Source organism: Notolabrus celidotus, chromosome 22 (genome assembly GCF_009762535.1).
Source record: "Notolabrus celidotus isolate fNotCel1 chromosome 22, fNotCel1.pri, whole genome shotgun sequence".
In the NCBI taxonomy this organism is placed as follows: Eukaryota; Metazoa; Chordata; class Actinopteri; order Labriformes; family Labridae; genus Notolabrus; species Notolabrus celidotus.
This window is the reverse complement of record NC_048293.1, coordinates 26,731,200-26,753,306: the sequence shown is the minus strand read 5'-3', so window position 1 is coordinate 26,753,306 and position 22,107 is coordinate 26,731,200. Positions and strand designations below refer to the sequence as shown.

Below are 22,107 nucleotides of genomic sequence, written 5' to 3'. Positions count from 1 at the left end.
AGCAGAATGAACATATACATGATAGAGGAATTATTCAATTCAGATTTAAAATCAGAATAAACCAGACACTTACTTCAGATTTAAGTTTAATTCAGAATGCTCATTGTCATTCTGAATTAGGTGTTTACAAGGTCATTTTCAATCTTTTTAAAGAAGAAGAAAGGTACTTTATTAATCCCCAGGGGGGAAATTCAATTTTTTCACTCATGCTATATTTGGACATGCTACACATACAGTTTTTTTGGTATATACATACAAATGCACACACATGCAGTGAACATGCTTAGGGAGAGATGTCAGAGTGAGGATACTGCCGTCAACCAGCGCACCCAGAGCAGTTGGGGGTTTGGTGCCTTGCTCAAGGGCACCTCGGCAGTGCCAAGGCAAGTGAACCAGCACCTCTCCAGCCACCAGTCCACTTGCCAACCTTGTCCATGCTGGGACTCAAACCGGGGGCCCTTCGGTTCCCAAGCCAAGTCCCTATGGACTGAGCTACTGCCGCCCCAAAAGGCCCTGTGAGGAGTTTTGAAGTGGCTGAGAAACAGACTGAAAATGATACCGATGCCTCTTTATGATCTTCAATAGCAAACGAGTCCATCAGCAGCAACACTGGCACCTTCTCTGTTGACATTTTTAATGCCTGAAACCTTCCTGAGGGGGTAGGTGTCACACCAGATGATGGACATCTTGCTTCTGAAAAAGCCTTTATTTGACTGTTTTCATGGAAAAGAATCACATTGCCTGATAAAGTTGACTGTTAAAAGACAACAGGATGAGGCTTTTTATGAAAACACTACTTTTGCATGTTTAGGACAAGAGATAAGAGGCATCACTTTGTCCACAAGGGGGCGCCAGAATCGATACCAAAAAAAAAGTTCCTCACAGCAGCTTTAAAGAGGATTTAATTTGAATTCTGAATTAAAGAGGAATTAAAAAGTATCATGTAAACATAGCCACATTGACTTTCCATGGGATTTGTTCGCGCAACAAAAAAAAAAATCTCGTTTGGTGTGAACGCACCATAAGTCTGTAATTTCCGACAGTCTTGAACGCAGCATGAGCTGCAGAGAGCAGGAACGGGGAAGTGGATCAATGGGATGAAAGTTTGCTCCTTAAACTCGTCCAAACAAAGACCCTACCATGGAAACGGTGCACATGTGTGTCCTGTTTGTTCTCCTGACTTTGACTTTAGGAGAAGATGTTAAATTAAAGTATAAACCAGCAAACAAACCTGTAAGACTGTTCACAGAGGAGGAGCTGAAGAGATACGACGGCAGAGAGGTAAACATGCATCTGATATTAATCCAGGATGTGTTTGTGTCTGCTTCCACACAGATGATTTAATATCTCTCTTTTACCCTGTTTTATCCTTCTCTCTGTGTCAGGAGGGACAGCCTATTTACATGGCAGTGAAAGGAGTGGTGTTTGATGTCACTGAGGGCAAAGGTGAGTTAAAGTCCTCCTCTGAAGATTCACAGATTCACAGATAATAATAAACCTGAAATTAAAACAACACCCTCCGCTTAATTCAAACTCCTATGACACTTTAAACTCCTATCTTATCTTTGATTCACAGAGTTTTATGGAAAAGATGCTCCATACAACGCCCTGGTTGGAAAGGACTCCACCCGGGCTGTTGCCAAAATGTCTCTGGACCCAGCTGACCTGACATCAGATATTGTGAGTTTACAGCAGCATGATCATCTTCATCCACCTCGCCCACCAGTGAGGCTGATTGTACTGAGAATGTATTTGTCACAGTGGAGTCCCATGAGAGGGGAGCACAGACATCTGATACCTGAGTCTGCAACAAAACAACCTTACATTCAAAAGCTGCATTATTACACTGAAACCAAACAGATTAGTGTGAGTGCAGCATGCATGTAGCTTTTCAGTCATGCAGCTCAGATGCTACCATAGGCTGAGCTCAAGATGGCATCAGAAAGAGCTCCACATCTTCATACAAACTGCACATTACTGAATGCAATGGAAGTCTTCTTATTTACAGGTGCAGTTAATATTCACTCAAAGATAACAGAGAAATAAGCTACAAAGACAATCCTGTTTATTTGTTAATCTCCTGTAAAGTTTTTAATTTTAATAAGGAGCCAAATAAGGATTAACTCACTTTTGGAGTCAGCCTCTAGTGGCCACTTGAGGAACTGCAGTTTATGCCACTTTTATTTCTAAGCCTCGCAGGTTTAAGCTTGAAATTGAATGAAGAAAGTCATGATATTCAGTCCTTAAAATCACTTTTCATGTCTTTTTTTCTGCATTCATTTTTTTTCTTAATGCACTCATCCTTCAGTGTTTGCACAAAAATATTTATATTTTCATCAATGTAATCAAAAAGGATGAGTTCTAATTAATGGAGTAAACAGAGCAGCTTTTAAACTACAACATCACTAACTGATAACTCATCATCCTTGAGTGTGTTTTGAGGACAGGGTTGTGTGATTGAATGCTCTTGCTGTAAAAATGTTGATTTTAAGATCAATCTAAATGGAGATTTCTACCTCAGAAGACATCCTGATGTGAAAGACTAAACCATCATCCATATTAAGATGAACCAAAGTAAACTGGGAAGAACTTCTTTCTTAAAACAGATTCTTAAAATCCTCAGACTTGCTTAGCTTCAGTATTTAAACCCTGAATGAAGCTAAAAGGAAGTGTTTCAGCTCTTACAAGATTAGTAGCTCTTGTTTTCATGCCTCCAGGTGTGGAAGTAGTGAAAACTAAGAGTTACTTATTCTTACTATGACTCCTTAAAGCATGTAGACACAATTAACTCTTCTTTATTTGGCTTCTGAAAAGGTTAAAAGGTTCACACTTTAATGTTTGCGTCGCTCAAAATCCACGACTCAGATTAACCTATAAACCATATCGTGGATCAGAAACCCTTATATAAAATTAAAGTCTTTGTTCTTCATGTTTTCATCCACAGACGGGTCTGACCGAGGAGCAGCTGGAGTCTCTGGAAGGAGTTTTTGAAGGCACGTATAAAAAGAAGTATCCCATCGTGGGTTACACGGCGTCACGCATCCTCACCGCGGACGGGAGTCCAAACAAAGACTTTAAACCGGAGGACCAGCCTCACTTCAAAATCAAAGATGAGTTTTAATCTCAGAGTTGAAGATTAGTTTTAGTAATTTTATAGACACTTATAGCCTGAAGGTTTACATGATCACTTTACTGTAATCTCTATTATTATATATTTTTACATACATTATGTCAAGATCAGAATGAGGCTTCTTTGATAAACTTCAATGAGTAGATCCGTCCCATCCAGACGAAGACTCCTTTAAATGTCCATGTGCAGATGTTATCAATCATCACATATCCTGTTCAGTGATGGTCACAGGATTTGTCCTGAAGGCTTCATGTCTCCACATCAGACTCCTGTAAGCTGCATATAGAAACAAACAAACCCGGCATGTTGAATCAAAGCTACAGAAGTTTAACAACCTGTTAACTACTTTATGATCAAACCTGGATCAGACTTCTTTAAAATGGAAAAAACACCCATGTTGACACATCATGTATATCAGCTGACATGCTCAGTAGAGGTATAGTTAATCACCATAAACTACACACATCACCACCCTCATCATTAAACTGAGAACAGAGCAGTGAGGGAGCTGTGGATGAAAGTTTAGCTGAAGCTGTTTGCTGATGGCTTTGAGAAGAGCTCAGATCAGTTAGATACTGAACCATGACTGTCCTCCAGACCAGTTGTGATGGCACTACATCATCTCATTCATACATTACTGTACAAACAAGTCTTAAACTCAAAATGTGTCTCTTTTCAGACATGCACTCTGTAAAATGTCTCAGCAGGCTGGACATGACGTCAAATAATCCCAGTATAATGTCTCACAAACACACCTGAGATTTAAACTACTATGACTCCTTTAATTTAACTTTTCTACATGTTTTCATTTACTTTATATCTTATTCTAAAAACACATTTATCTCTGTTTGTGACCGGAAGACAATGAGTAGAGTAAAAGGACCGCTTCTGCATTTTGATTTGTGCTACAGTGGCATTTTTTAACCGAGCAGCAAAACTCATCAGAACACCGGCCACATGATGTAAATGTCATCACTTCCACTTGCACACTCACAGTGATATTTCCTGAGGATTTCCTGCTGCTCACCCTGATTGACCCTGATAGCATGCAAGACAGCGAGTAGGAAATATTGCAAGAGAAGTCAGGGTGAAAAATAAGTTGGTGTATGCTCACCTGGATCATTTGGGGGCGTTTTCAGGGTTTTTGTGCAGGTGTGAAAGCTGCATAAAGTGCACATTGAATCTCAAAGAAGAAGAGGGCTTTAACTTTTTATCTTTAGCCTGCAAACAACTGAAGTGAACTTTAAATTATATCTATGGTGACACTCTTCTGTATTTATTAGAGTATAAAAACATAATAATCTCATAAATGTGAAGCATTACTTGATTTGTTTCTTATATTTTAATGCCATGTACTCATTAAGACAGCAGGATTGTTAGTGAAGCTTAACTCACATTCTTTTTCACATCTTACTGTGATAAAGGAATTAATCACTCAGTTTATAAAATGTTATAAAATTGTAATAACTGCTAGGAAAGTGTCCAAAAAAATATATAGTTATGTCCTTAACTCAATCAATCAATCAAGCTTCATTTAGAAATAAATAATCAGAAATAAAATGATGGTAAGACATATTAAAAAACTAAAATGGGTGTTAAAATAGAGACTAGTACACATATATCAACAATAACAACAAAATTTGTGTAATTAAAATAAGTTAAAGCATCAAATTAATATTAAGAATATAGATAGTTGTAATAAATACATTAAAAAGGTAAGGATAAGAGTTAAAAATAAAAGGAAGGCTAAAAATATAAATAAAACTGAGTAGATAAATTAAAAAATAAATGAATTTACTAAGAATATTGAGTGTAAGGTGATTTATTTGCAAAGAAAATCATTAAAAGTACCATGTTTTAGAGCTGGAGCCAAAAAAAAAGAATTAAATTAAGTTGTTTAATAAATTACTGGATGTTGTTGACACTTATTCTTTTTTACAAGCTGTAGATTTTTGCACAATGCACTGACTTTATCATTAAGAAACACTGAATCTGCAGCTCTGAGTGTTTACATGATCAAAATGAATGTTTATTTTCTGTCTTTTTGTTGTTTAATTATCAATAAAGTTTAAAATGTGAAACTTCTTGGAGTTTGTTTGCTGCTGTGCAGATGTGATCTCTTTATTGCAGCTCATGACTCATTGGTGTCACCTCCAAACAGGCCACAGAAATAGTACATACGGGCCTTTATAGCCTCGCCTGCTGCGTTCAAAGGTCAGCCCAGGTGCTGAGGCGGATGATTGTCTTTGGGTGGAGCTGTGTGCGTCTTGCCCCGCTCGGATGGCCGCACTGAAGGTAAACCTGTCGTTCTTTTAGTGATAGTAACCAAGCTGATCCTCCCACGTCACTGCGAGTGATCTACAGCCGAGTTCAAAGGACACCAGCCCTGCCCTTGAGTCTGCCAGCCAGAGCGCAGCGCCGGTCTTTATCAGGTGGAGGTTCTGCTGGAAGTCGGCCACTGCAGCCTCGGTCAGCCTGGGAAACACTTTCTTCTACTGGAGCTCGCCCACCAAACAGAGCCAAGATGCCCAAAACAGTAAGACCCACCAATTCTGATGATTAGATTTCTGAACACGTCTCTGAAAATGTCTCTTCCGGTTCCAGATTTGAGAGGAAGTTTGAGAGTTTGAGGCTCAATCTTTGATGATCACTTTATATCATGTGGAGAAACACAACAAACTTCAGGCTGGATTCTGTTTCCTTTAACAGTTTATGCAACATTTCTTCTGTGTTTGAGTTTCTGAGCTACTTCAAAGAGACTCCTAACCTTCTTAGCATTTACTCATTAACCAAATGTAGAGTTTGACCCACAGTTTGCTGCACACATTCACAGCAGCAAGGAAAGACACTAAAATCAGAGACAAGGCCTTTTGTTGTCTGCAAGGTCTTGAAGTTTTAAGACACTGGAAGGATTTGTGAAAGTTAAGAGTGACTTTTCTCATCAAAACTCACGACTGTGTGGTTTAAAAGCTCTTCTACTGTGTGTGAGACAGTCAGGAATAATCAGTTTACACCAAAAACAAAAGAAACTCTGTGTTTTGATTGCTGTAAGTCCTAAAAGTTGGGTCATTTAACTACAGAGCATTTGTCTGATTGGTCAACAATGTTCTGCTTGCATAAAAAAATCCAGAGAGAAACTTTCTTGAGAGGTCATGAAGACTTCTGGTGTGTTTATCAAACACAGCAGAAGTCATGGCTGCAGCTACTGCTCCTGTTGTTCAGGAAAATGCTGAATGTTTTGATTTAGGGTTCAGATTCAGAGAGCTCACACCTCAGAAGAAGAATCTGGATGCACAAAAAGCACATTCAAAGACTTGAATAAAGATATAAAGTCTTTAAAGTTGGGTGTAGCGATGTACTGATTGATAGAAACGGGCTGCAGCTCCATTACGGTGATTAGCTCGGTCAATGATTAGAGGAGAATCAGGCTGTGGTAGTGAGCGAATGAGGAATGCCTCACAGCGTTAAGGAGTTATCTTTTGATCATAGAAAGTGGAAACAGTTGAGAAACCCGTTGGATGTTTCATAAATGGATGTTCCAGATTTTGTTGCTCGAGGTTCAGTGTTTTTTTATCTTTATGACAGGCAGGGTGTGCTCCAGTGTGGCTTCATAAAATGATTGTGTAACTTCTACGAGCCCGGCCTGGCCTGCAGGCGCGAGGTCATGCAGAAGCTGAGCTTTTATGGAAGTGTTGTGATTAAATCCTTTTTTCTTTCTGTAAGGGATTCATTAAAGAAACTCTCGAGGGTCAGGTCAACGCCTCGGTTTGATTCCTCTCGTTTTAAGGTCTCACAAACAGTCGTTGAGTCTGAAGGCGACTTGGCAAGCAGAGCGTATTTTGATATTTTAATCAGAGCAGCCTTGTGGCACCTTGAAGGATAGTCCAAAGTCTAATGAGATAGTGAGCAATTATGGTTTATGAACAATCCACTTAACAGCTCCACATGAGAGGAATCCTTCACACAACTGACTCCATAACTCAAGTGTGAAAAAAAAGTCTCATGGTCAATTTTAAAAGCAGCTTTTTTGCAGAATAGGAAAACGCACCTGAAAGAAAATTCTAATACTGATGGATTCAGATTTATAACACATCATAAAGGATGAATGCATGAACTCAGACAATATAAGAAGGTTGAAGTGTGTTTAAATGCAGAATCTCTGTCATCACGTGACTAATGAACCTTTTTCTCTGCAGGTCAACGTGCGCGTCACCACCATGGACGCAGAGCTGGAGTTCTCCTTCCATCCAAACACAACAGGGAAGCAGCTCTTTGACCAGGTCTGTATGAGAAGCACAAAAAGATGTTACACACAGAGTTATGTGTTTATTTTTGGGACCTGATTCTTGATATTAAAGAAGAAAAATGATAAAAACAACATGTTGTATAAGATACGTAACTAAGTGATACAATACAGTGCAATACTCCACCTTATGATACAACACAAAATAGATATCCAATGAGAGGACACAACCAAGCACCAAACTCCAGCCGCGAGAAGCCAATGTGGAAGTGTTAAAAACTGCAGTTCCTTGAGTGTCCACTAGAGACTGGGTCCAGAAGTACCGGAAACCACACACACACAAATTCAAAAAAGCCGATCTTTACATCAGTACACAGTAGTATATATGTCTAGTATAAAGGGATGCACTGATGTTTTGCCAGTTTGTTCTCAGCCGGTCCTCGCCCTTCTCAGTCTCTTTTGTCAGGGTTGAATGTGTCCCTCTGACAACACCCTTGGCCCCAGCCTGCCCCCCCCAGTAAAACTGGTCTAGAACCGCCACTGGGCAGCAGAATAGGCTTCAATGGCTGCAACGTGATCCAACGTAATAAGGAAAACATGCATTATTACTGTCACATTAAAGCTCCTATGAGACACTTTAGGTTTGCAGCCAATGCAGAAGTGTTAAAAACTGCAGTTCCTCAAGTGTCCACTAGAGGCTGGCTCCGGAAGTACCGGAAACCACATACACACCAATTCAAAAGAAGCCGATCTTTACAGCAGAAATAAACATGTTTACAGCCTGGTACAAAAAAGACGAGTGTAGTCTGGATAGCTCATTTCTGAATCGGCACACACTGTACGGGGGGTGAATTTTTTTCTAATGCGGCAATTTCAAAGATATTTAGATTACAAGTCTTCCAATGAGAGGCACAGTGAGAGACTTGATTGACAGGTGGGGACACTGTAGCTGTTGGCTAGGAGACTCAAAGCCCGCCTCTTTACGTCACACTGGCTCAACAGAAGTTAGCTTGAGATCAGCATTTCCAATATGGCTGCTGCCGCCGATCGGCTTCAAAACAGTGCTTCAGAAACAGATGGGTGACGTCACGGATACTACGTCCATTCTTTATGCAGTCTATGGACATAACACTATATGATATGTTGTAACACAATGTGATATAAGGCATGACATTAAACAATACAATACTAAATAGTATGGCACCAAACAATGAGATTGTTACTTTGTGATACAATACAACAGGATATGACATCACCTGGCAAGATAAGATAAGATAAGATACTTAATGAAACAATATGTTACAAGTACCATGGAATCAAACACAACAATATGACACAATGTGATATTTTATGATACTGTTTGATACAATATGATACAACACAATATGATTTTTTATGATACGATACAATATTATACAACAAGGTACTCACACTGACATACAGAAGGGTTTCAGAAACACGTCTTTAATGTTTCAAAAGCAAAAGTAAAAGCAGTGATTCAGCAGGCATCATCAAAGTGTTATTACTTTACAGCTACCTGAATATATCAGCAGTGTTTGATCTGTTTATGTTGTATTTGACCTCTCGGACTTCAAATGGATGATTTCATGTTCCTGTTTTATGAAGCCTGAAAAGAATTCCTTTGTCCAAACAATGACTGAAACATGCTCAGACGGTGAGGCAGACTCCTGTGTGCCTGAAACGTTTACTTATTAATAATACACTCAAAGGCTGAATTATCATTAACTCCTACCTGAAGGTGACATCACCCTCCGACAGTCTGACATCCTCTTTCCAAGGAGCTCCATGCGTTCAGTGTTCAATGACTCAAACCTTTGTACTTTATAAGAAGCCAGTTTGTGATAAAGCATGAACACCACCTCAGCTAGAGGTATAAGTCTTATATGTAAGAGATGAGTGTACCTGAGAGAGCTGGGAAAGGACTCTGTGTGATAAGAACACCAGAGAAGACAAACGTGTGATTGCTAGTTATGTTTGAAAAGTAAATAGAACTGTAGACACTTCCTTCCACTCCTTTATTAAAATGCATTGTTTGCTTTGTGTTGAAGGTAGCAGCTGATTTTGTTTGCTTTTCAAATTGTTAATTACTTCTTTGTTTAGTTAGTATATATATGTATACAAGCAGACAATATACTGTAACATCTAAACTAAAGTGAGCATGCTGTTTCTTTAAAACTAGAATACAGTATTATAATGTTGTATGGTATCATATCGTATCTTTATATATCTTAATGTATATTAATGAATCCTAACATATCTTACTGTATGGTAATGTATCTTAATGTATTATACTGTATTGTATCATAATGTATCTTTAATAATCTTATTATAACCTACTGTATCGTATCTAAATGTATCGTAACGTATCGTATTTTAACGTATCGTAAAGTATCCTAATGTATCTTATCCTATCTTTATGTATCATATCGTAATGTAGCTTAACATAACGTATCGTATCTTAATGTAATGTAACGTATCTAAATGTATCTTATTTAATGTATGGTTCCAGATGGTATCCTAATGTATCTTATCGTTTATTAATGTATCGTATCATATCATATTGTATCGTATTTTTATGTATTGTGTCATAACGTATGGTATCGTAATGTAACTTAACGTAACGTCTTGTATCTTAATGTAGCTTAACGCATTGTATCCTAATGTAGCATATCATAACGTATCGTATCTTTATGTTTGGTATCATATCTTAATGTAACTTAACGTAACGTATCGTATCTTCATGTAGCTTAACGTAATGTATGGTATCTTAATGTAACTTAACGCTTTGTATCCTAATGTAGCTTATCGTAACGTATCGTATCTTTATGTTTGGTTTCATATCTTAATGTAACTTAATGTAACGTATCGTATCTTAATGTATGGTTTTGCAACGTATCTTAAAGTAACTTAACGTATCTTATCCTAATGTATCGTAACGTAACGTATCTAAATGTATCTTATTTAATGTATCTTATCTTATCATATCTTAATGTAACGCATCGTATCTTTATGTATCGTATCTTAATGTAACTTAACGTAATGTATCATATCTTAATGTAGCTTAACGTAGTGTATCTTAATGTATGGTTTCGTATCATATCTTAATGTAACTTAACGTAATGTGTCGTATCTTAATGTATCGTAACGTATCTAAATGTATCTTATTTAATGTATGGTTCCAGATGGTATCCTAATGTATCTTATCGTTTATTAATGTATCGTATCATATCATATTGTATTGTATTTTTATGTATTGTATCATAACGTATGGTATCGTAATATAACTTAACGTAACGTATCTTATCTTAATGTAGCTTATCGTAACGCATCGTATCTTAATGTTTGGTTTCATATCTTAATGTAGCTTATCGTAACGTATCGTATCTTAATGTATGGTTTTGCAACGTATCTTAAAGTAACTTAACGTATCTTATCTTAATGTATCGTAACGTATCGTATTTTAATGTATCATAACGTATCTAATGTATCTTATCTAATGTATCTTATCATATCTTAATGTAACGCATCGTATCTTTATGTATCGTATCTTAATGTAACTTCACGTAACGTGTCGTATCTTAATGTATCGTAACGTATCTAAATGTATCTTATTTAATGTATGGTTCCAGATGGTATCATAATGTATCTTATCGTTTATTAATGTATCGTATCATATCTTTTTGTATTATTTTTATGTATTGTATCATAACATATGGTATCGTAATGTAACTTAACGTAACGTATCGTATCTTAATGTATGGTTTTGCAACGTATCTTAAAGTAACTTAACGTGTCTTATCTTAATGTATCGTAACGTATCGTATCTTAATGTATTGTAACGTATCGTATCTTAATGTATTGTAACGTATCTTTATGTATCGTATCATAACATATGGTATCGTAATGTAACTTAACGTAACGCATCGTATCTTAATGTAGCTTATCGTAACGTAACGTATCTTTATGTAGCTTAACGCAATGTATGGTATCTTAATGTAACTTAATGCATTGTATCCTAATGTAGCTTATCGTAACGTATCGTATCTTAATGTATGGTTTGGCAACGTATCTTAAAGTAACTTAACGTATCTTATCTTAATGTATCGTAACGTATCTAAATGTATCTTATCTAATGTGTTGTTTCCTATGGTATCCTAATGTATCTTATCATATCTTTATGTATTGTATCATAACGTATGGTATCTTAATGTATCTTAATGTATGGTTTCACATCGTATCTTGATGTTTCATTTCTTAGTTGTTCATATCATATCGTGTGTTAATGTATCATAATGTATCATATTGTATCTTATTGTGTTGTATTGTACTTAGCACTAGCGTATCTTACTGTATCATAATGTATCTTATTTTATTTTATTGTTTTGTTTTGTGTATCTTATGGATTATGTTCCATACCGTATCTTATCTTCTTGTATCCGGTTGTGTCACATCACATTGTGTTGTACTGTTTAGTTTTGTATCGCATACTGTCTTGCCATGTGTCGCCTCATCAAATCGTACTGTGTTGTGAATGATCACAAAGATGATAAATGAGGAAACCACAGAGGAAGAAAGAGTGAGGAAGATGAGATTAGTTAACGTGTCTTTGTTCTGTCTGTCTCAGGTTGCCAGGACCATCGGACTTCGTGAAACTTGGTACTTCGGTCTGCAGTTTGTTGACGCCAAAGGTTTCCTCACATGGCTGAACTCTGAGAAGAAGGTAAAACTACCCACATGTGTGTCATATCACTTGATAGAGTAGACACTGATCGACCTGCCTGTCCTCTGTTGACCCTTTGATATGCTCTTTATTATAAGGCTTACATCAATATGATAAGATATGACAGGATGATGTGATAAGATTTGATACAAAGTCAATATAATAAGAAATGACACACACACAAAGATACAGTACGATACAATGTGACACAACACCTGTTTGTATTTACAATAACATCTCCTCTGCTGCTCTCAGGTGATGGTCCAGGATCCAAAGAAGGAGACCCCCCTGCAGTTCAAGCTGAGGGTCAAGTTTTACCCCGAGGACGTGTTCGAAGAGCTGATCCAGGACGTCACCAGGAGGCTTTTCTTCTTGCAGGTGAAAGAAGACGTCATGGGAGACGACGTGTACTGTCCACCTGAGTCCGCCGTGCTGCTGGCCTCCTACGCCATCCAGGCCAAGTACGGGAACTACGACAGGTCGGAACATCCGAGGGGTTACCTGGCCTCTGAGCGCCTGCTGCCAAAGAGGTGAGCTGGCTGGAGGAGGTTGAGGAGTTATGACTCAGGTGTTTCCAAGATACATGACAGACGGGATTACTTTTGCTCTCCCTGCCTGCCTTGGCTTTTCACGTATGCACATGAAAAAGAGGGGTGGTGTGCTCTCCCCAGGTAAGGCTTTGCCCTTCCATTGAGGCACAAGGAAGGGCAGGGGGCTCCGAGAAAAAATCCATGAAGCCAAATATAACTTATTGTATGCAGATCATTAATTCTCTTCGGCTTTGCCCTTCCACAGAGGCACATGGAAGGGCAGGGAGCTCCCAGAACAGATCCATGAAGCCAAATATAACTTAATACATGCAGATCATTAATTCTCTTAGGCGTTGCCCTTCCATGGAGGAACATGGAAGGGCAGGGAGCTCACAGAACAGATCCATGAAGCCAAATATAACTCAATACATGCAGATCATTAATTCTCTTAGGCTTTGCCCTTCCATGGAGACACATGGAAGGGCAGGGAGCTCCCAGAACAGAGCCATGAAGCTAAATATAACTTAAAATATTCAGATAACTAATTCTCTTAGGCTTTGCCCTTCCACGAAGGCACATGGAAGGGCAGGGAGCTCCCAGAACAGAGTCACACCACCAAATATAACTAATTGAATGCAGGTGATTAATTCTCTTAGGCTTTGCCCTTCCATGGAGGCACATGGAAGGGCAGGGAGCTCCCAGAACAGAGTCACACCACCAAATATAACTATGAATGCAGGTGATTAATTCTCTTAGGCTTTGCCCTTCCATGGAGGCACATGGAAGGGCAGGGAGCTCCCAGAACAGAGTCACACCACCAAATATGACTAATTGCGTTCAGGTGATTAATTCTCTTAGGCTTTGCCCTTCCATGGAGGCACATGGAAGGGCAGGGAGCTCCCAGAACTGATCCATGAAGCCAAATCTAACTTAATACATGCAGATGATTAATTCAACTACATCTTGGATCTAGTTCTGATCCCTCTAACGTAAGAACTTAAATGTCTCAACAAAAGTGGCGTTAAATAAAAAGCAGATTACTTTTACACGTGAAATAGTCCAGCTGAGTCTTCCCCCTTTAATGTCTCAATCTTGATTAAATCCACAACAATGCATTATGTGTGAGTATTAGTCATTTATGCAGACATTCTCTCCAGTGTGTTGCTGATGTCTCATCTCTCCCCTCAGAGTGCTGGACCAACACAAGCTGTCCAAAGATCAGTGGGAGGAGAGGATCCAGATTTGGCACGAGGAGCACAGATACATGATCAAGTAAGCCGTAAACACTTGGATAGAAATCTGCTGCTGCACTGTGCGGACAGATTCACCAGACATTCAACCAAATTAAAAACCCTGATGCCACAAACGATCCAGTGTGCATGGAAACAAACTGATGACTTATTCGTGTATCCGAACAGGGAGGAGGCCATGATCGAGTATCTGAAGATCGCTCAGGACCTGGAAATGTACGGCGTCAACTTCTTTGAGATCAAGAACAAGAAGGGAACAGACCTGTGGCTGGGAGTGGACGCTCTGGGGCTGAACATCTACGAGAAGCAGGACAAGTAAAAACAACACTTCTGTGACATAATGCAATGATCGTGCAGCAAAACACTGACTCCACAACATCATGTGTGGAGCGTGTATCGATCTCTGAAGGAGGGGAACACACGAGCAGTCGTCGACCTCGGCTGCCTCCCCCTCCTGTCTGTGAGGTTTTGAATGAAAGCTGACCGCATGGCAGCGTTTTTTTAAAGGCCGTTGACCTAAATCTTGTGATTCTACCAACATGAATTAACAGTTGCTTTGATGGCAGAGAGATGCTGTTCAAACACACGGTTCAATTTTATCTGATCATCCCTTCTTTTTCTTTCCAGGCTGACCCCAAAGATCGGATTCCCCTGGAGTGAAATTAGAAACATCTCTTTCAATGATAAGAAATTCATCATCAAGCCCATAGATAAGAAAGCTAGTGTGAGTATTTTATATCTGAATCATCAGTGAGTCCTCAAGGGTTTGTAGAAAATACTTATTATGAATTAGAAGTCCTTCCACGACTCTGAACGGTCTCTGATGTTTTCATTTTTTCGTCGTTTCTCCTCCTCAGGATTTCATTTTCTACGCTCCGAGGCTGCGAGTGAACAAGCGCATCCTGCAGCTGTGCATGGGAAACCACGAGCTGTACATGCGCCGCCGCAAGACCGACACCATCGAGGTCCAGCAGATGAAGGCTCAGGCCAAACAGGAGAGGCTGCAGAAGAAGATGGAGAGGTATAACTGTCTGTTTCCACAGTCAAACGTTATCATTTAGATTCAGGCTGTGATTGTACAGTGTGTGATTCATGCTTTGTCTTCGTGTTCTGCAGGGAACAGCTGGAGGGCGAGAAGAAGAGGAGAGAGGCCATCGAGAAGGAGAAGGAGAACATGGAGAGAGAGAAGCAGGAGCTGATGGCGAAGCTGTACGAATTCGAAGAGACGACCAAGAGAGCAGAGAGAGGTGAGGCTGACGGGACATGTTCAGACTGAACTCCTCAGACGTGCTTCTATCAGCAGATCAACTAAAGTTTGATGAGTGACTTCAAACTTTCACACCAGACGTGGCTTTGCTGCCCTCTACTGTTTGTTTGATTTAAATACACAGAACCAAAGGAATTCAGGGGAGGATGTCTCACAACTATTCATTAATTCATCCTTAAATGTTGCAAAAACAACCTTTCACTTCCTGCACTTCTAAATGTTTGCAACATGCATTCAACAGAGGAAGGAGACAGTCTTGTTGCTAACTGGCTGCATGATTGACTGGCTTCAGATTGCACTTTAGCTTCTATGAATCAAAGCTGCTGTGGGAAACTTGGCGCCCTCTGTGGACCAAAATGCATACCTGATCACAGTAATGACATTGTTCTGAACATGTTATGGTAGTAGGTTCAGAAAAAAAACACATCTTGCTCTTTTTACAGTCAAATGTGTCACTCGATGTGAATCTTTGCTGTAGAGAATGAAAAAATGAGATTGAGTCTTCAGCGTTGATGTCAAGCGTCTGCTCTGACATCTACGTCCTTACAGGCGTTACAGGCAGTGGTTCCAAATCTGCATTACCCAAAAGAGGTTGCTAAAAATCTAGTATGTAGCCCAGATAGTCAAATTAGAAATATACCTCTATTTATCTAACTTTTCTTTTTTTCTCTTTGCATATTTTTAACTTTTTCTCACACAGTGCTGCATGTTTTATCACTTCAGGGCTGCAAAAATCTCTCAAATTTTCCATTTCTTAAAATAAATCATCATCAACTCCTCACATCTCTTATCAGGAGGAGTCACAAGTAGACTGAGGATCATCGCCTTTCTGCAAAGTTGCAAAGTCTGAATTGAGAAATGAAAATATTTCTATTTATTTATTTCATAATTTCCGACTTTTTGAGCAACATATGATAAAAATAATAATAATTCATTTTATTCATAGGCACCTTTCTGGACACCCAAGGTCACCTTACAACATAGCAATAATAAAAGCAACACTTAACAGTAAATAAATACAGACATTAGAATAAAACATACAATACTAGAAAAATGAAAGGGGAGGGGAAGTCATTCCATATGTCTCTTTGTTCTCTGTAGGAGTCTAAATATCATTCACATCTAAATTAAATTAGGGATACACACTACCAGTCAAAAGTTTGGAAACACCTTCTCATTCAAGGGTTTGTATTTATTTTAATTATTGTAAACACTGTAGATTAATACTGAAGACATCAGAACTATGAAAGAACATATATGGAATTATGTTATTATTAAACAAAGCAGAATCTGTTTTATATTTTAGATTCTGTAAAGTAGCCCCCTTTTTCCTTCATGACAGCTTTGCACACTCTTGGTATTCTCTCAGTCTGCTTCATGAAGTGGTCTCCTGGAATGGTTTCTAATTAACATGAGCCTTGTCAAGAGTTCATTTGTAGAATGACTTGCCTTCTTAATGTGTTTGAGACCATCAGTTGTGTTGTTCAGAGGTAGGGTTAGTACACAATGGATAGCCCTATTTGACGACTGTTGTAATCCAGATTATAGTAAAACCAGATTATTTCATAGTTTTGATCTCTTCAGTTTTAATCTACAATGTTGGAAATAATTAAGATAAATAAAAAGCATTGAATGAGAAGGTGTGTCCAAACTTTGGACTAGTAGTGTATCACACACTGATCAAATCTCTCTTTATTAAGGTCACAGGTAGAGAGAAGTTCATAGTTAAGGATCAAAATGTCTCAGATGCAAATTTACACATGCTTTATTTTCCTTTCATCCACATTCTTCATGACTTTAGGTTTCTGTTTTGTGATGTGCTGCATTTTAGGCTTCCAAAACATTCAGTAATTACAATCTAAGACAGAAGGAAACGCCGTCACCGCTCTCATCATGAGGGTTCACAGGTTTACACTGAGTCACTTAAGGAGACAAAAGGTCTCCTCTTCCTTGAGAATCCATGTTTGTTTTCTCACAGGTTTTTCCGCCCAGAGAGGCACCGCTAAGTTTCCACCCTGTCGAGTATATTTAAGTTGTTGTTTTTTTTCGTCCCTCAGATCTTCAGGAGCAGCTGGAGAGGGCCATGAGGCTGGAGGAGGAGAGGAGGAGGGTGGAGCAGGAGGCGGCCCGGCTGGAGGCTGAGAGGATGGAGGCCATAATCGCCAAGGAGGAGCTGGCCAGGCAGGCGGAGGACCAGATAAGGAACCAGGAGCAGCTGGTGGGTACACGGAGCAAGAAGTGCTCAAATCCTTCACGTGAGAAAGTCCTGAGAGGAAAACAGTCATTACAAAGTAGAAGCTCCTACATGCAGGGTAAACACTGATTAACTGTGTGAGGGATTACACTTCTCATAAAGCATCTTGACATCCAGTACATGCACATAACGACACGGTGTCCAGATAACTCAGGTTAGCCGAGGTAAACGGGTGCTCTTTTATCTTTTATGAGCTGTTTTTGACATCACGGTTTGTGCTTTCTGCTCCTCCTCCTCCTCTTCCTCCTCCTTCCTTCGCCCCCTCCTCCCCCGCAGGCCGCAGAGTTGGCCGAGTACAGCGCCAAGATCCTCCTGCTGGAGGAGGTCAAGAGAGCCAAGGAGGAAGAGGCTGAGTCATGGCACAGCAAGGTGGGTCTCCGGCACGCCTTAAAAGGATGCACCTGAGAAGTCACACGGATTCCTTGGAAAATGTCACACTCTGAGTTCACCTTTATTATCTTTCTTTATTTGTGTCACTTACAAACAATTATTAAACTAAACCTCTCCTCTCCTCTTAATCGCAGGCTAACGAAGTGGAGGAGAGTCTGATAAAGATGAAGGAAGAGCTCATCATCGTGTCGAGCTCTTCCAACTCCACTCCCCCTCCTGCTCCCGCTCCCGCCTCCTCCTCCTCCTCTTCCTCCTCTTCGTCCTCCGACGAGAGCGACCACGAGCACAGCGAGGAGCACAGCGAGGAGCACAGCACCTACGAGGCCGAGCTGCAGACACAGGACATCAACGACCACCGCCTGGAGGAGGAGAGGCTCACCGAGGCCGAGAAGAACGAGCGCCTGCAGAAACAGCTGCTGGTGAGTTCAGGGTCTCGGGACAAAAGACGAGTCCCAGAGTTTGCAAAGACATGAAACTTTGACGTCCCTCGACCACAGTTCAGTCAAACTATTATTTCTAAACCACCTGTTTTCATCTTAAATTACTAAAAACCTCCTGACACACTTGTTTGCATTGATCCAATTAAATCTGTGAAGTCTCAAAGGCATGAACACAATCAGAGAGAGGATGCTTTACTCTAAAATATTCCAGTGGATGTAAAAACAAAATCAGAAGGTCATCTGAAACACAAACATGGAGGTGAATGAGTTGTTCCAGGGCAGATCAGGACTCAGGGATGAAACAGGAGTTATCAGAGACGGCTCTTTCTGCACTGATGATGAAGAGGGAAGAGATTTAATGAAGTCTTAATTTGCACGTTTTTAATTTCTCTCTCATTTAGCAAACACAGCTGTGTTGATTTGAGTCTGAAATTTGTGTTTAACTTATTCTTATTTTCTAATATCAGAGTTGGCTCTGAGTTTGTAAAATATGACGATCTGCTGACGGCAGATTGTCCGTGTGTTGGTAACGCCGCTCGACGACTGAACGCGCTCACAGAAACTTTGGGTTGACGAGGAGAGGAGTGAGTGAGGCCACTTAGCACCGTCTCCTCTGTCAGGGTGAAGTCAGATAGTATTGGCGTCTTATTAAAGGTACAGTGTGCAAAAATGGAAATATGTAGCGATATCTAGCGGTCAGATTTAAGGTTGAAACTCTCCCCTGCTCACCCCTCCTGTCGGTGAAGCTATGGTGGCCTTTGGGGACAAAAAGCTCCTATGATGCATGATAAGTATCATCCTCCATTTGTCCAGTTTCTACCATCAAAAAAACTATCAATACAATTTATTTAGTGCACAACATCCACTCTCTCCTTCTTCATCTTCAAATTGTTCTTCGGCAGCTAACAACTAAATGCAAAAACATGTACGTTACTAGTTTGTCCATTCTGTGCTACCATAGAATCATGGAGGTGCAAGATGGCGGCCTCCATGGAAGGGGACCCGCTCCTTATGTAGATATTAAAGACTCAATCTAAGTTATCCATCCATCCATTATCTTGACCGCTTATCCCATTAGGGGTCACGGGGGGCTGGAGCCTATCCCAGCTGACTTTGGGCGGAAGGCAGGGTACACCCTGGACAGGCCGCCAACCCATCACAGGGCTAACATAGAGAGACAGACAACCATTCACGCACACACTCACACCTACGGGCAATTTAGAGTGACCAATTAACCTGGTGAGCATGTTTTTGGACTGAGGGAGGAAGCCGGAGAACCCGGTGAGAACCCACGCATGCACGGGGAGAACATGCAAACTCCACACAGAAAGGCACCTGCCCAGCCGGGGATTCGAACCAAGAACCTTCTAGCTGTGAGGCACCAGTGCTACCCACTGCACCACCGTGCAGCCCTCAATCTAAGTTAACAACAACAAAAAGACTTACTACACTAATTTAAAGTTAGATTTTTGGGGCATTTTCGTCTTTAATGGACAGGACAGCTGAAGAGAGACAGGAAATGTGGGGAGTAGAGGGAGGGGGAGGACATGCAGGAAATGGACAAGGCTGGAATCAAGCCTGGGACCTCTTTGATAAGGGCTGTGTATATGCGGCACGCTTAGACTGCTAGGCCAACAGCTCCCTGAACTACACTAATTCAAACATACTTCTGATTCCTTAGTTTGTTCTGCTACAGGTGGTAAAAAAGTACACACTGTACCTTTAAGAGACAACAGGCTCAATAAACAAAATCAAAACTACAGGCATGACCTGTTGTAAAAAAAAACTGCAGCACATCTGATAAGCGCGTGATGTTTGAAGAACAACTTCACATCTCCTGTGAAGCATGACGAGGACTAACCGGGCCAGTGGCTGCAGAGTCAAATAGAAAAGAGTGTGAATGCAAAACAAGAACACAGACGTATCAAAATCTACAGAAACCCTGAAAGGACAAGATTTAATACGCTTTCATTTCTTTGTTTTCTTGAGATTGTGATTCAATTTCACTTGTTTTCTCAAGGTCACAACTTATTCCTCATTATTTAAGATAACAAGCTTTGTTTTCTCCAGATAAAGAGAAAATGAAATGTATTTAATCATGTCCTTTTAGGGCTTCTGTACTAAACATATAAGGAGCACATTTATACATATGGTAACCAAGTAACTTCAGGTAATAGGAAAGGCCTGTTATCAGTTTCTTTCATTCTTTTCTTTTTTGTGTTTTTTACTCAAACATTGTTTGGAATATTTTGCCTCAGTAAAGAATAAAAATATATTTTGTTAGGAGACATTTATCAGTCAGGTTGAAGATCAAAAACACAAAAATGAGCTTCATTCTCTGGATAAAAAGAGATGAATGATCCTGTTATCACAAGAAAAATAAGCCGAGATCACAAGATAACTGAGAAAATAAAACATATTTAATTTTGTCCTTTTAGGGCTTCTGTAAAAATCCACTGGATGCAAAATATAATTAAACTCTTACATTTGGAGACACAGGAAAAGACCTCCACAGTATTTTAAAACCAGTTATTATTCCTTGTATTAATGCATCAAGTTTAATGTTTTATTTTATATTCTTATAAATATCTGGCTCTTCAGTTTGCTCAGTTTTCTACGGCCTGATGGGAAACTTCTCCATCTGGCCCGCAGCATTTCGTGCAGATACTGAACAATCACACAGAGAGACATTCATCATAGACTGACTGTTGATAGACCAGAATGCATTGCAGCAACCAGACAGATTGTGTTTTGATAAGCCTGATGAAATGAGCCTCAATTCTTCTGAGCAGCAAAAAGACAAAAAAAAACACAACAGTGACCTTCAGCTGAAAAAACAAGGGCGGGCTCGCTCTGCTGAAGTTATCGTGAGAAATCAAGTCCAGGACGTCTGAGGACAGAAGAGAAGTAAAGTTAGAGGTCAAGAAGTTTTGACCACAGCTTAAAGAAGCTCTGAGAGGAAGTCTGGTTTGGGTATTTTGAGAAGTGTGTCCTCTGTGGTGTTAAAACTGGTGTCTCATCTTTTCTCAGGCCTTGAGCTCAGAGCTGGCTGACGCCCGACACGACAGCAAGAAGACCCAGATGGACGTCCTCCACGCCGAGAACGTCCGAGCCGGGCGCGACAAGTACAAGACCCTGCGTCAGATCCGTCAGGGCAACACCAAGCAGAGGGTGGATGAGTTCGAGGCCTTGTAGGGAACCTCGGAAACCCCACAATCCCTCTGTCAGATCCCTCATGAGGGCCCCGTTCAGCCATGTTTTACTCACCTGATTTTAAAAGACCCGCAGAAACATGCAGCTGGCTCGTGTAAAAGAACCTCCATGAGTTTAATTTTATTGGTTTAACTTTAAGCTTGAAAGCACTATTATTTTTTGTTTTTCTTTGTAACACTCAAACATCTCCAAAAGTGCTGTTTGGTCCCATGAAACATTAAAATATTCAAATATAGCAGAAGGCCCGTGTGTTCTGGTGTACAAAGAGAGCTGCTGTTTGAAATTATTATAAATGAGGAAAAAAAACAGCTGCAAAATTTAGATTTATTTAATGAATGAATCACTTTTAAAAGCTGCAGCTAAAGATGATTAAATAATGTATTAATACTCTTTAGATTCTGAATTTTGTATATTAATCGTCAAATTGAAGAAATGTCAGCATTATACCTTTAGTGCATATTTTTATTTGGTTGTTTTACAATCCAAAACCTGCATGTATTTAATTTATAATAATCTGATATAGAAAAAAAGGCACATCTTCATATATCAGAAGGTGAATCCAAAGAAAGTTTGTCATTTTTTTTCTCAATAAATGACCTCAAATATGAAACCTTTCATCCAAAACTAATGTCACTGCATTTTTTGATCA

At 39.7% G+C, this 22,107-nt stretch overlaps 2 protein-coding genes across 3 annotated transcripts; both read left to right on the top strand.

Annotated features, from left to right (window-relative positions):
• Positions 1 to 1,041: 1,041 nt before the first annotated feature.
• nenf (neudesin neurotrophic factor) lies at positions 1,042 to 3,915 on the top strand. The gene is made up of 4 exons (XM_034675798.1): positions 1,042 to 1,281; positions 1,386 to 1,446; positions 1,577 to 1,680; positions 2,945 to 3,915. Exons 1-4 carry the CDS (start codon positions 1,141 to 1,143, stop codon positions 3,119 to 3,121), a joined length of 483 nt encoding a protein of 160 aa, XP_034531689.1. The 5' UTR covers positions 1,042 to 1,140; the 3' UTR covers positions 3,122 to 3,915.
• A 1,320-nt stretch (positions 3,916 to 5,235) lies between these two features.
• On the top strand, positions 5,236 to 21,693 carry ezra (ezrin a). Of its 2 annotated transcripts, XM_034675797.1 has the most exons (14): positions 5,328 to 5,344; positions 5,447 to 5,666; positions 7,327 to 7,410; positions 12,019 to 12,114; positions 12,370 to 12,644; positions 13,833 to 13,916; positions 14,063 to 14,209; positions 14,522 to 14,618; positions 14,752 to 14,915; positions 15,011 to 15,141; positions 17,219 to 17,379; positions 17,692 to 17,784; positions 17,940 to 18,224; positions 21,276 to 21,693. In XM_034675797.1, the coding sequence occupies exons 2-14, from the start codon at positions 5,655 to 5,657 to the stop codon at positions 21,438 to 21,440; spliced, it is 1,794 nt and encodes a 597-aa protein (XP_034531688.1). In that variant the 5' UTR covers positions 5,328 to 5,344; positions 5,447 to 5,654; the 3' UTR covers positions 21,441 to 21,693. The 2 variants fall into 2 exon arrangements, with proteins under 2 accessions (XP_034531687.1, XP_034531688.1); XM_034675796.1 differs by having other exon boundaries at positions 5,236 to 5,666.
• The last annotated feature ends 414 nt before the right edge of the window (positions 21,694 to 22,107 follow it).

Excerpts from the sequence above, each read along its gene's own strand:
- nenf (XM_034675798.1), top strand. The coding sequence starts at position 1,141 with ATGGAAACGGTGCACATGTGTGTCCTGTTTGTTCTCCTGACTTTGACT. Across the intron at positions 1,282-1,385 it reads AGAGATACGACGGCAGAGAG|GAGGGACAGCCTATTTACAT; the intron begins GTAAACATGCAT and ends TCTCTGTGTCAG. Across the intron at positions 1,447-1,576 it reads TGATGTCACTGAGGGCAAAG|AGTTTTATGGAAAAGATGCT; the intron begins GTGAGTTAAAGT and ends TTTGATTCACAG.
- ezra (XM_034675796.1), top strand. Across the intron at positions 14,210-14,521 it reads ATCTACGAGAAGCAGGACAA|GCTGACCCCAAAGATCGGAT; the intron begins GTAAAAACAACA and ends TTTTCTTTCCAG. Across the intron at positions 15,142-17,218 it reads GACCAAGAGAGCAGAGAGAG|ATCTTCAGGAGCAGCTGGAG; the intron begins GTGAGGCTGACG and ends TTCGTCCCTCAG.